This window comes from Chlorocebus sabaeus, chromosome 11 (genome assembly GCF_047675955.1).
Source record: "Chlorocebus sabaeus isolate Y175 chromosome 11, mChlSab1.0.hap1, whole genome shotgun sequence".
Classification (NCBI taxonomy): Eukaryota; Metazoa; Chordata; class Mammalia; order Primates; family Cercopithecidae; genus Chlorocebus; species Chlorocebus sabaeus.
The window spans coordinates 103,780,644-103,794,827 of record NC_132914.1 but is presented as its reverse complement, the minus strand read 5'-3'; the positions used below and the strand labels follow the sequence as shown (position 1 = coordinate 103,794,827).

Here is a 14,184-nt window from a genome sequence, read left to right as displayed (position 1 = left end):
CTAGTGGAAATGTAAAGTGATACAGCCACTATGAAAACCAGTTTTGTGGTTTCTCAAAAAATTAAACACAGAGTTACCATATGATCCAACAATTTCATTTCTGGGTATATACCCCCAAAAGAATTAGGTGCAGAGACTTGAAAAGATATTTCTTTGCCTGTGTTCACAACAGTGTTATTTACAATGACCAAAGGATAGAAACAACTCAATTGCCCATCAATGTCTTAATGAATAAAGAAAATGTGGCATATCCATACAGTGGAATATTATTCAGCCTTCAAAAGGAAGAAAATTCTGACACATGCTACAACATGGATTAACCTTGAAGGCGTTATGCTAAGTGAAACATGCCAGTCATAAAAAGACACACACTTTACAACTCCACTTATAGAAGATACTTAGAGCAGTTGAATTAACAGAGGCAGAAAGTAGAATAGTAGTTGTCAGAGACTGAGGGAAAAGGAGAATGAAAAGCTACTATTTAACGGGTACAGAGTTTCAGTCGCGGAACATGAAAAAATCTCTGGAAATGAATGGTGTAGATGGCTGCACAACAAGGTGAATGAATGCACTTAACGTCAATGAATTGTACATTTCAAATGATTAAATGATAAATTTTATGTTATGTAGATTTTGCCAAAATGAAATAAAACTTAGAATATTCAGATACGTTTTCTTCTTCTTTTTTTTTTTTTTCCAGATGGAGTCTCGCTCTGTCGCCCAGGCTGGAGTGCAGTGGCACAATCTCGGCTCACTGAAAGCTCTGCCTCCCGGGTTCACGCCATTCTCCTGCCTCAGCCTCCCGAGTAGTTGGGACTACAGGTGCCCGCCACCACGCCCAACTAATTTTTTGTATTTTTAGTAGAGACGGGGTTTACCAGGATGTTAGCCAGGATGGTCTCAATCTCCTGACCTTGTGATCTGCCTGCCTCGGCCTCCCAAAGTGGTGGGATTACAGGCGTGAGCCACCACACCTGGCCTTATTCTTTTTTTTTTTTTGAGATGGAGTCTCACTGTGTTGCCCAGGCTGGAGTGCAGTGGCATGATCTTGGCTCACTGCAAGCTCTGCATCCCGGATTCATGCCATTCTCCTGCCTCAGCCTCCCAAGTAGTGTTTTATTCTTAGTAATCAAAAACTTGAAACAACTAAATATTCATCAACACTTAAAAGATCTGTAAATTGTGATATATGCATACAGTGAAATACTATACAACAATGAGAAAGAAATAACTACTGCTAGAGACAACAACATGAATGAATCTCACAGACATTATATTGACTGAGAAAAGTTACCCACAAAAGAATAGAGTCCATTATCCCATTTATATGAAGTTTTAAAAGCAGGCAAAAACAGGCTATACTGGTAAGTCAGGACAGTAGTGACTGATGAGGAAGCCTCCTGGGGGACAAGAAACGTTCTATATCTTTTTCTGGGTGGTAATGACACCAGTGGATACAATATGTAAAGAAAAAAAACCATCAAACTACTCACATAAGATTTGTACAGTTTATGTTCAATGTAACTCAGGTTTTTTTTTTTTTTTTAGACGGAGTCTCGCTCTGTCCCCCAGGCTAGAGTGCAGTGGCACAAACTTGGCTCACTGCAAGCTCCACCTCCCAGGTTCACGCCATTCTCCTGCCTCAGCCTCCCGAGTAGCTGGGACTACAGGCGCCCGCCACCACGCCTGGCTAATTTTTTGTATTTTTAGGAAAGACGGGGTTTCACCATGGTCTCGATCTCCTGACCTCATGATCCGCCCGCCTCGGCCTCCCAAAGTGCTGGGATTACAGGCATGAGCTACCGCGCCCGGCCAATGTAGCTCAGTTTTATAAAATGAAGTGACATGGTGATGACAGAATGACAACCTCAGCTAAGACTCAGGAGGGGGCTATTGAGTAGATCTAGCAAATGTTCTAGGGGATTGTGGAGCAGGTGGGCCGGGGCTCATGCTTTCAGAAAACTGAACTAAGGAGATGCACTTTACCAACCATGGAAGAAAGTCATTTCTGACTCTGTAAAAAATTGGACTTATAATAAGCTGATCCCTCTTTTTTAGTGTTTAAGGGAAAAAATACAAGTCCCAAGTAGCCTACTGCTCTTAATATAGCACCCAGAAGCCCCAGTCTGACATAACACAGGGCAAGGTGTAAACACAGGAGCGTACATCTTTCAGTTAACTCTAGCTCTCTAGTCCGAGAACTGGAAGAAATTTCTGCTTTCTGATATCAAGGACATTTATGACTAAAACAACAATCCTGTGACACAACTACTTTGAACCCATATTTACAGTGGACACTGAGAATGGCCTTTCCCAACCAGGGACCACATTTGCCCGACTGGAGCATCACTATAACAAGGTCTTTGGGAACGCAGGCTAGCAAGTCCCCTGAAGAAGTTGAGTCTGTAAACAGCAAGTTTTTGCTGTGGCCTCAGTTTCGAGGTCTACCTGGAGGGATTCCACTCCCTATTGTGGAATATTACAGAGAGGTCCTGGGATATTTCATAAATAGCTGGAGAGCATCTTGTTCCAGGTGACTCGGCCCAGCCTAGCAATCTAGAGGCACTACCCTCCCATCAGGACACTGGCTATGTCTGAGATGTCATGGAAGAATGAGTTTCAAGCACTTACTTTCATCATTAGAAACATTCCCCAGAGATGTGTGGCTGGAATAACGTTTGTTTTCACTTTCGTTGAGACATCTTTCAATCCAGCTCTCTAAAAAAAAAAAAAAAAAAAAAAAAAAAAAAGAAAGAAAGAAAGAAAAGAAAAAGAAAAAGAAAATCACAGAATTGCTGTGGGTGTTTGAGAAGAGACAGAACATCATATGCATTAAATTTAAATGCTCATCAACATTCACGTGGCATCTGCCCAGACTGGAATGGGATTTTACACGGAGTTCCATGCGCACCACTGCTGCTGCTGCTGCGACTGCTGAGTAGTTTGGATGCAAAATGGCTCTTTGAAGCCTCACTTGAGTATTTCTTGGTCAGATTCTACGAATTCTGGAGTATTTGTAGTACCAACTGAGGATTATCTTTCCGAGCAAAGAAGGTATGTTCCTGAGTAGCAGTTTGTAAAACCAGACTTGGTCAACTGAATCACTGGTGGTGGTTTGTAAACTTGTGAATTAGCAGCAGAACTTTTCTTCAAGTGAAAACAAAAAGAAAAACAGGTAAAACTTTAGGGACTCTGGTTGGAAGAGGACAGGGAACCTTGTAGCTTGCCTCCCTTTGGCCAGGGACCCCTCAAAGAGCTCTCACAGACTGGAAGCCATAGCAGGAGGAGAAATCAAAAGCACTATGGTAGCTATGCAGCCCCCCCCTTTTTTTTTTTTTGTTTTTGAGATGGAGTTTGCTCTTGTCACCTAGGCTAAAGTGCAATGGCGTGATCTCGGCTCACTGCAACCTCCGCCTCCCGGGCTCAAGCTATTCTCCTGCCTCAGCTTCCTGAGTAGCTGGGAAGGTGCCTGCCACCAAGCCCTGCTAATTTTTGTATCAGTAGAGACGGGTTTTCACCATGTTGGCCAGGCTGTTCTCAAACTCGTGACCTCAGGTGATCCGCCTGCCTTGGCCTCCCAAAGTGCTGGGATTACAGGCGTGAGCCATTGTGCCCAGCCGCTATGGAGCCCTTTTAAAATCCAAGACTATGGGGTTTTTTTTTAATCCAATTTCAAAGGCTACAAATGTATTTGTCGCAATGTAGTATAATACTTATTCTGTTTTCTAGACCACCCACCATTCATTCATTCATTCATTCATTCATTCATTCATTCATCATTCAACAACATCAGCTAAGTACAGTCAGCTCTACTATAACACTTGTCTTGAGAAAACAAATGTGTCCCAATGCAAGTGATATATTTGGGAACAATCTGAGCATAGTGCAAACTTTGTGTCTCTTTATGCTCCATTTATTTCATAAAAAACATGAGGTGAATGCAGAGAACTCCACGCCTCCCCCCCACCCCCCCATTATACTGAGCACCACAGAAATATGCAGAACACACTCATGTTCACACCTCAGACATCTACCAGCTACTTTGGTCCACATTGTGCTATGAGTCACACCTACTCACTTCATAATAACTCACAGGTTGCAACCCTTCTGATACCCACCTCTAAAGGCAATCTTCAGGTCTTTTCCAAGGTGAAGTGCCATTTTTATTGGATTTGTGTATTTCTAAACCATTTAACATGTGCAAAACTGTGATATCATTTTTATTAGGTTTCTGTCTTTTATTATGTGTCACTGACCAGGTTTTTCAGTATTGTGCCCCTAAGCTTATTTTTCCAGTAAACTCAGTGGTCTTTGTTGGCCGATTCTGTATAATGTGGTGATTTTTAGGAAGGCATATGGGGTGTTATAGCAGAAATGGCTACACCTATGGCTGCAGGCTTTTGGGCAGTGTGGTTCCCCATTGCCTTCTTTATGATCTGGGAGCTGGTATTTATTGTACACCTATTTGAACATGCCAGCCCTCTGCATAAGTTATTTCATTGAATCTTCACAACAACTCTCTGAAGCAAGGATTTTAATCTCTATTTTTCCTAGAAAGCAACTGGGACTTAGAGGGATTAAGTAATGTGACTCTTCATAATTCAAAGAGCTGAGGAAAAGATCATTAGTTAACACCTTAGGTTACACATTGTAAAAAGAAGCCCCGTAGACGAGTAAGCTATGTGGAGAGGGGAAATCAATGTCAACAGCCGGGAGAGATGTCGGATTTTTGTTTTGTTTTGTATTTTATGTCCCAACAAACTGCTCTTTTAAAAGCTGCTTCCAAAATTGTGAATAAGTAGGGGGAAAATATCCAAGGGGAGGAACAAGGGCCAGCTTGTTGAGAGGATATGGAAATCTGATATTTCCCAGGAAATACTGAGAGGCAGAGAAATTCAAAACATTAAAACGCTGCCCCTTCCAGATATCGAATGTACAATGTGGAGACAGACAGCTTGTAATGTTTCAAAGCTGGGGGTAGGTGTCTGTCATCACGCTGTATCCAAATGCACATCTGCTTACAAATCTCCAGAATTCGTTTCAGGATTCTCCAGAATGTCTCACTTAGATCTTCTCATCCTTTCAATTCCTGGCTCATTTTCCCTGGCAGCAGTCATGGCTATACGTAGATGGCATCTGCTGAAGTTCGCAGCCTCTGTCTCCACCAAACCATACCATCAAAAGCAATATCTATAGTTCTGGGCCAACCCCTGGTCTTCCTAGATAGGTATACACACCCAGTCACTCTCACACGCACTCACATCTACACCCCAATCCCCCCATTGTCAGAAACAGGAACTAAGGGAAGCACTCTCCCTCTCACCCATTTGCCTGCGCTGGATTCAGGCCTGTTAACATCAGAGTCCTTAGAAGGGCCTGTTCTCGCAGGCAAGAACCCCCGTGACTGGTGGGACATTCTCTGAAGAATCTGTGGCAACATTCCCGAGACGACCTGGTTCTAATAACCAGGTAAGCCAAGAGAGCACAGCGCCCACCCACAAGAGCTGAAGTAAAGAAAGAACTTTCCTGACGGCAGCACCTGTCCTCCACACTGTGCAATCCCACATTGGAGAGAGATGAAAGCAAGGCTACAAGAAGTGGGAGAGGGTGGGAGGTGCCGTGAAAATGAAAGAGAACACATCTCACCCATCGCATCCACTCACATCTCTCTGACCCAACAGTCTATGCCTGTAGCCAACTGTGCTCCCTGGGGCAACCCAGAATAAGTCTGGTCTCACTGGCACATTGCAGATACGAGAAGATAATCATCATTTCCCCATATTTCTGGTTGAAGTACCCCCATCAAAGAACCACATTGTTTTACCTCTTTCTTGGAAAGAAATGTTCCCATTTCTTTGCCATCCAGTTCACCTGCTTCTGGGTGTCTTCTAGTTAATCAATGTCCATGTGAACACGTGGCACTTGGGATAGACTCTGAGGGTTCAGACCATGATCTGAACAGTGAAAGAACCATCACCTGTGTTGTTCTGGGCAGTTGGAGTTCTCATGCATTCAAGGGTCTTGCATTCCAGGGTATGTGGATGCAACACTCTGAGATATCCAAACCAGATACAGGCCTTGAATCTGCAGGGGCACTTTGACCTTTGTCTTCTTCCCTAGTGGAGCTCTTAGGAGTGGCATCTCCAATTCATGTCTCATAAGCCAGGTAGCTTCCTATGACTGGAAGGCCTCTCTTTAGGTCAGTTGAAGTCAACGTTATGTACTTTAAAATTATTTTTAACAATGGATTTTGGTCTTACAGAGGTCAAGAATTACTTGGGCAGAATGACATATATACTGAATTTTGAATGAAACACTGTGTTCTTCCACCTTATTGATTTGTAGGTGATGTGATTTTATAATAATAAAGTTCAGTATATATTGAGCTCTCACTGTGGGTGAGGTATCATACAACTGCATTACATACATCATCATACTTAATACTCATTACAGTCCTAGAGGTGGGTGCTATTAATAGGCCCATTTTAGAGATAAGAAAACTAAGGCTCAGAGAGATTCAGTGACTCGTCCAAAGTCATCTGGCTAGTAAGAGGAAGACCAGCATTCAAACTCAGGTCATAATCACAATGCTGTCTCCAAACGTGAACTGAGCTTTCTCCTCCTATGTCCCATTTAGTCCTCAGAACAATGTGCCAATTCTGCAGCATTTTTCTCAGTCTGCTTTGTATTTGAACTTTTGCTAAAACTCTACTTATATACTGCGCTAAATTCATTTACATATTTTTGTCAGCCTTTGTCATACACAGAAGCCTCTTCAGTTTAGAATTTAAACCTCTTAAGAATGGAGGCTGTTTTATTCTATTTCTTTTGACTTTCCACTAGTAGTGTTATAAAGTTTTTCCTGTAGTCTGACCTCAATAACTGTTACATTAGTGACACATATGTCAAAGAATGCATAGCTTATAAGTAGATACATCCACATATCTATAGAATTTGCTAATCATTTTCTCTCTCTTTTTTTTTTAACCACATAGGCGTGGAAAAGTATAACACATCAAAGGCGATTTTCCAAATAAAGCAAAATTCAACACACATTTATTTTGTGCCTTCTAGATGCAAGAAGCTGTGCTAAAGAGAAGCTGTAGTGGCCAGGCGCGGTGGCTCACGTCTATAATCCCAGCACTTTGGGAGGCTGAGACAGGCCGATAAAGACCAGCCTGGCCAATGTGGCGAAACCCCGTCTCTACTACAAATACAAAAATTAGCTGGGTGTGGTGGCATGCACCTGTAATCCCAGCTACTCAGGAGGCTGAGGCAGGAGAATAGCTTGAACCTGGAAGGCAGAGATTGCTGTGAGCCGAGATTGCACCACTGCACTCCAGCCTGGGTGACAGAGTGAGACTCCATCTCAAAAAAAAAAAAAAAAAAAAAGAGAGAGAGAGCAGTTGTAGTGATATAAACATGAACAAGACTGGCTTCTGCCCTCTAGTTACCAAGTAGAAAGTAAGGCATGTGCTACTCCCTGAGCTCATGAGTGCAGGACCCTGTCATTTTTGTCCATCATCTCACACCCAATGGCTGGCCCTGTGCCTGGCTCCATAGATGTTGCACAATAAATACATGTTTTTTCTAAAAAATTAAGTTCCTATTGAGTGCCAGGTACTATAGAAGCCATTTTCACATATGTTGTCTAAATTGGACCCAGAACAACATTATGTGTCATGTTTTCATATCTCTAATTATAGATATGGAAAGTTAGGCTTGAAGCAAAAGTTCTGAAGGAAGGCAGACTGTGATCAATGCTGCAATACTGGTACTGAGTTCTGGGGACTGCATGGGACATAGGAGAAAGAGAGTTCAGTTCCTACTGAGATAACTTCCTATTCCCAATTGCCTCATTCTTGATCTGTAAAAATCATCTGACCTGTTAGTAAGGACCAAGCTTGTGCAAGTGCCCAAGAGGATTTGCCTACAGCTGTGAGCAGAGGCTCCTGGGCTGTGAAGCATCCCTTCCCCTGATTCATCTGGGATTATAGGCAGGAAGGAGGAGGCAGATAATGCCTATGGATTTTCACTTTCAGGGAGTTCAGCCCACATTCCTTAGAGGAAGATCTTTGTGCCTCTTCACTTTGGACTGAAGATTTGGAAACCCCAATGTGAAGTTATTTTCTTGGGTACATATAATGAGGTTGAGCAGAGCCACGTATAGTTATCAGGTTTTCTACAAGGCTTCATTCTCTTTACAGCAGCAAAGAATAACTCAGAAGTAGCCACATCGGGGACATGGCACGTCCAAGGCAGTTCAAGGTTCAGAGTGGTGCTTCACAAACCCATATTGACCTGGCAGAGAGGGCCTATTAAGATGGTTATCAAGAGCCAGGTAATCCTTGAAGTTTATAGGACACATTGACAGGAATCTCTTAGATTATCCGTGCATCCATTTATTCATTTTCCAAATAATTATCAAGTATCTTCAGTGTTCAAATAGAAGAGATGAACAAAAGCTATTCAACAGGACACACATACATTACATAGGATATCGCTGGTGGACTAGCGTCTCAAGACCTAAAAGTATCTGGGTTTTTGTTGTTGTTGTTGTTTATTCCCTTTTTAAAAAATCACTTATTTTTCCCACCCTTAACACGTAAGTTCTAATGACGTTGTCTATCTTGTTCAGTACCTTGTCCCCAAGAGCCTAGTACAGTATTGGGCACATAGCTGTAGTGATGCTTGTGATAAAGGAAAGTAAAGGAAGAAAATAATGGAGAATGAGAGAGGAGGAGCGGGAATTCCCCACCAGAAAGGCCTCTGGGAAGAAACAGCCTGTGAGCAGACACTGAGTTTAGTGAGGGAGCAAGGTTTTCCAAGATTCAGAAAGAGGGGACCACAAGGGCGAAGGTTACCCCCAACCCCAGGAAAGATCATGCTTGACTTGTTTGAGGAATGGCAGGAAGGCTCAGGGGGCTGATGCAGAGTGATCAAGGGGGAGGTGGTACAACATGAAAGAGAAGACAGAGATGGGCTTGGTAGAAAGTGGGGTTTGGAGCTCAAATCCGACTGGATTTCAAATCCCAGCCTGGCCACTTACTAGTTATATAACATTGGGATGGTTCCTAAACCATCCTGAGTTCTTACCTACCTGATTTCTTCAAAGATTAACTGGAATTATAAAGGTAAAGCACCTAGTGTGTTTGGCTTTAAGAGCCGTAGAAAAATGAGGAAGGCATGGTCTCTATCCACCAGGAACTCACAGCTGAGTGACAGGGACAGATGCCTAATGGTGATGTCTGGCATTTATTGAGTGACCTTCAGTGCTGGTTGCTCCGCTCCACATGCTTCATCTCTGTTGCTCACAGCAACTGAAATGGAGACTTGACTAACTTTGATTTGCAAGAATGAAACTCAGACCCAGAGAAGCTAGTTGGTGGCTGAGCTAGGTCAGGTCTGTCTGACTCTAAGGCTGGGATGTGCTCACTGCCCCCACTGCCCACACTGCCCACACTGCCTCTACAAGCAGGTACCAGGAGTGTTTGGTATTATAATAAGATGCTGTGGGGCATAGAGAGGAAAGCTTCCATGGAGGGGAAAGCCTGGCTGCTTCACAGAGGGGGTGGCATTTCAGCTGGTCCTTAAAGGATTCAGCACCTGCCAGACCAAGGAGGGAAGCAGGGCATTTCAGGCAGGAGGGCTGCCTTCAGGACAAAGGCACAAAGCTGTGAAAGGCCTGGTGGTTCTGGGAAAGGTGAAGAGTTCGCCGACCTGTGACTCCCAGTGCTGGGAGACAGGTGGAAGAGTCCGTTAGGAGCAGATTGCAAAGGCCTTGCCCGCCGGGCCCACCAGGCCACGAAGCCTGCAGGCAGCTGGGAGCCAGCCGTGGTGTTGAAGCAGTGGGGAAGTGAACACGCTGAGTTTTGTTCCTGAGGCACTGGATGAGAACATGGAGGTCCTGACTTATGCAATACCTGTGAAAACGCCGCCTGACTTAGAAAGTGTCACTGGGATTTAATAGAGGCTGTTATTCACACTGTATCAACAGTCTCTCAGGGCACTGTGCTGGGGCCTATTTTAGGAACTTGCAGCTCCAGAAACTCTACAAAAGAGTTGACACGCCACACTCACAGCTACCAAGGGCGGGCCTGGCCCCGGTTCCCCATGGGGGTGCCAGGCCCACCCCAGTCTCCTCTCCCTGGGCCCTGGTCATTACCAGTGGAACGGCGCCGTCGAGGCCTGGTCCTGTCGCCTCCCGCACCAGGGTGGGCTCTCCTTTTGATCATTCTCTGTCAGCCCCTTTCTGTCTCTCTCCTGGCTCCCTGCCGGTGGCAGTGGCGACACACAGAAGCTTGGAGAAGCCCAGGAAGCCAGCAGCTGTGGCCTCTCCAGGGGGTGGCTCAGGTCAGTGGGTTGCCATGGCAACGCCACAGGCCCTGCCCCAGGGGCTGCTGGGTTCCAGGAAGGGGCCCTGCCCCGCCTCTGCTTTCATTCCTTCCCTCGTTTACCAAGTATTGATTTAGCACCTACTGTTTGCCAGGTTCTGAGCAGCTAGTGATGAACATGGCAGACAAGGTCCCTGCTCTCAGAGAGCTTATATTCTGTGGTGGAGACAGAGACAAATTAGCAAGAAGACAGCAGAAAGTGAGTGTTATGAAGAAAATAAAGCCATAGAATGGGAGATCAAGAGAGGTGGGGGTGCTTTTTGGGCAGTGGGGACACTGAAGGCCTCTCTGATGAGGTGATGTTGGAGTGCAAGGGTCTGGGTGGCCTTGGGTGTGTGAGGAGAAGCCAGGAGGCCAGCATGGCGAAGCGAGAGGTGGGGAGAGCAGCAGGAAATGAGGCAGAAAGTTGGGAAGAATCCAAAGTATGTAGGGACTTGCAGACCCTCCTAGGAACTTCACATTTATTCCAAGTGTGCTAAGAAGCTATTGGAGGACTTTAAATAGGTGACGCGGACTGCACTGGCTCAGAAAGGGTAGCCCACATTCATTCATCCCTGTCTTCATTTGGCAACTATTTATGGGGTACCATGCACCAGGGGCTGACTACACAGGAGGGACACAGCCTCAATGGACAGTTCTGTCTTTTTGGAAGATTAGAGTTTAGTGTGGACAACTATAAATAATCACACAGTGATGCAATTGCCAAGAGTGCCACATGAGAGAAAAAAAGGGGGGTTCAGTCTAATCTGGGGGTAGTTAGGAAGCTTCTTGGAGGAAGCAGCATTAAACTGGCAGCTAAAGAATGCGAAGGCACGAACCAGGTGGAGGGGGAAGAAGCATCTTCCTGGCAGAAGGAACAGCACGCGCGAAGTTCTTGAAGCAGGCAGGAGAAAGATGCATTCAAGCCTGTAATCCCAGCACTTTGGGAGGCCGAGACGGGCGGATCACGAGGTCAGGAGATCGAGACTATCCTGGCTAATACGGTGAAACCCCATCTCTACTAAAAAATACAAAAAAACTAGCCAGGCGAGGTGGCGGGCGCCTGTAGTCCCAGCTACTCGGGAGGCTGAGGCAGGAGAATGGCGTAAACCCGGGAGGCGGAGCTTGCAGTGAGCTGAGATCCGGCCACTGCACTCCAGCCTGGGCGACAGAGCGAGACTCCGTCTCAAAAAAAAAAAAAAAGAAAGAAACTGACAAGCAGCCTGAGCATGACTACACGCATTGATTCAGGTATCAATACGTGTTTCCTGAGATCATGCTACTTGATAAGCACTTTACGAGATGCTATAGGGGATGAACATACATAAGCCTTGCTTCTGTACTTAGTGCTGGGTTAAGGAGTCTGGACTGTATTCAGTAGGTCGTTGGGAACCTCATAAAGTTTTTTAGTAGAGTGGGGCATAAGTAAAGCAGTTCTGTGGGCAACTTCATCTGGTGCTGCTAAACACATTTTAGAGGGGAGAGAATAGAAAAGGAGGCCACGGAGTAAGGGTGACCATATCCCTTATCATCCAGACCTGAACACTTTTGGGATTGAAAAGCACTATCATTAATAATTTTGCCAGGATCACATGCATAAACCAGGATCGAGCCAAGTGAACCAAGACTTACTTGTCCCCCTCTGTAGGAGGCCACTAGAAACTCATTATGTCTTAAAGACCTGAACTGGATGGATGAAGTAATTTGTTTAAAAAAAAGAATGCTGTGGAGAAAATATAAGAATTCTTGCCAGTTAACTGTGTTCACTCCCCAGACAATCCATGTGATCACTGGCTCTGTGTCTCTTCCTCATCAGCTGGAGTCTCAATCACAACAGGACACAGGTGACCCTGAGATGACGCTAATATCATTCTCCTGGAATATGGCCTCCCAACACAAGCACCATAACCTTCATCATCATCATTGTCATTGTCATCATCATCACAGTGATGACTTGCCCAAGATCACACAGTCTGCTGAGCAGGGATTTGAATCTGACTTGATCCTAACCACTCACCTGTGCTATGATACTGGTAATTATTATATGCACATTAAAGTCTCACTGTGAATTCTAAGCTGTGTCTAACATAACACCAGACATACAATAGGTGCTCAATAATGTGGCTACCCTTTCCCTCTTTAGGGAAACTCAGTATGTAAAACTCTAAAGCAGGCAAGGAAATTAACTAAGGGGTCATTATCTGCAATGTACAAGAAAAAAGAAAAGAACCAGGGAACTCCCAATGATACACCAATGCCGTTTGTTCAGAGATCATGAACTCACCAAGAGTCTTCAGACACTAGAGAAAATTCAACCTAAGGTGTTCAGTGCCATCTCCTGTCGAAGATAAATTCAGTGTAAAAGCAGATCTCAGTTCTGAAAATATCCCTGGGAACACTAGCATTCATGTACATTATTGCATAACCAGGTTGTAAAAATTTCATTTTCCCTCAACTTCTGGGGAAGGGTGTACCTACTACTACCTAATGTTAGCAGACTTTTTTCTTTGTTTCTATTTCTACTATAACAATATTATTAAAATATAAAATTAGGAAAAGAATCATTGAGGCCAAGGTTACTTGCTCTGCATGGCATCTGATATTATCCCATCCTTGACATCATTGCCTTTTCCAGTTTTGGGTTTTTATTTTATTTTTACCTCTCCTGCTCTGTTTGGGGATGTGGATTCTCCCAAAACCTCAGGAGCCAGGCACTCCTGGCTACAGAAGCTGAATAGATTTTAACCCAGCCTGAACTTTTGAGGTAAGCCACCAAAACATCCTTCTCGTAGGCAAAATGCCTTTATCTTTCCTGTAAGTTTATTGCAGAAATTACATTTTAAAATGTTGAAAAGAGAAACATATTTTCCCCCAATCCCACCACTCTAACCTGGTAACTGCCTTTCTTTTCTTTTTGTGTGTGTATTGGTCGCAAGTCTCGTATCTATAAGCGCACGTAAGAGAACTGTAACTCCAGCAAACATAGCATTTCCATTCGTTTTTCTCTTAATGTCCTACTATTATGTAGATTTTTCCTAGGGCACTACAGTCTTCATAGTCATCATTGTTTGAAAGATGACCAATGTTCCATTGAGCAAGTGTTTCTATTTTCCATAATGTTTCAATAAACGACTTGGTGCATATCATTTTTTCTTTGTTTTGATCATTTCCTGAGAGTCACTTAGAAGAAGGAAAAGTTACCAGGTGGGATTAGTGACTAATTACCAATGAATTTTCTGAATTTCAGGCTTAATACTTACTAGTTCAATGAATCAAGGCAAATTAACTTCTCCAAACCTCGGTGTCTCCTTACGCGTAATATGGATAATAATAATCTGCCTACCTCATCTTAATAGTGTGAGATTTAAGTGAACAAATGCACAGAAAGCACATAGAATGCTATGCTTATTCTGGACCAGAGCAAGTTCTAGCCACACGGAACAACCATAATCCCAAGAGTTTGCTTCTGACAGAGGCACCTTTTTTCCTCTTTTTCTTTATTATTTTTTTGCACCCCAGTCCCGACCACCTTTTTTAGAGATGGGATCTTGCTCTGTTGCCTCGGCTGGAATGCAGTGGCACCATCATAGCTCACTGCAGCCTCAAATTCCAGGGTTCAGGTGATCCTCCTGCCTCAGCCTTCCAAAGCACTGGGATTATAGGCTTCAGTCAGCACACCTGGCCTTGTTATTATTGTTTTTAATGTCAGTGTAACAGTTAAGACCATGGACTGACGAGCCAAACTGCTAGATTCAATTCTGACTTCTTTGCTCTGTGACCTTAAGGCAAGTGACTCAACCTCCTTGAGCCT

At 44.1% G+C, this 14,184-nt stretch overlaps 1 protein-coding gene across 4 annotated transcripts in view; it reads right to left on the bottom strand.

The window, feature by feature from the left end:
• The window catches only part of RFX4 (regulatory factor X4), a 181,979-nt gene that overhangs the window by 150,375 nt on the left and 17,420 nt on the right, over positions 1–14,184 (bottom strand). For 3 of the 4 annotated variants that reach the window (XM_037996587.2, XM_073021061.1, XM_008004541.3), the window contains exon 2: positions 2,632–2,718. The exons of the other annotated variant lie outside the window; for it this stretch is intronic. In XM_037996587.2, the coding sequence (XP_037852515.1) occupies positions 2,632–2,718 (87 nt within the window). The remainder of the gene's footprint in view (positions 1–2,631; positions 2,719–14,184) is intronic. 4 annotated transcript variants of the gene reach the window in all.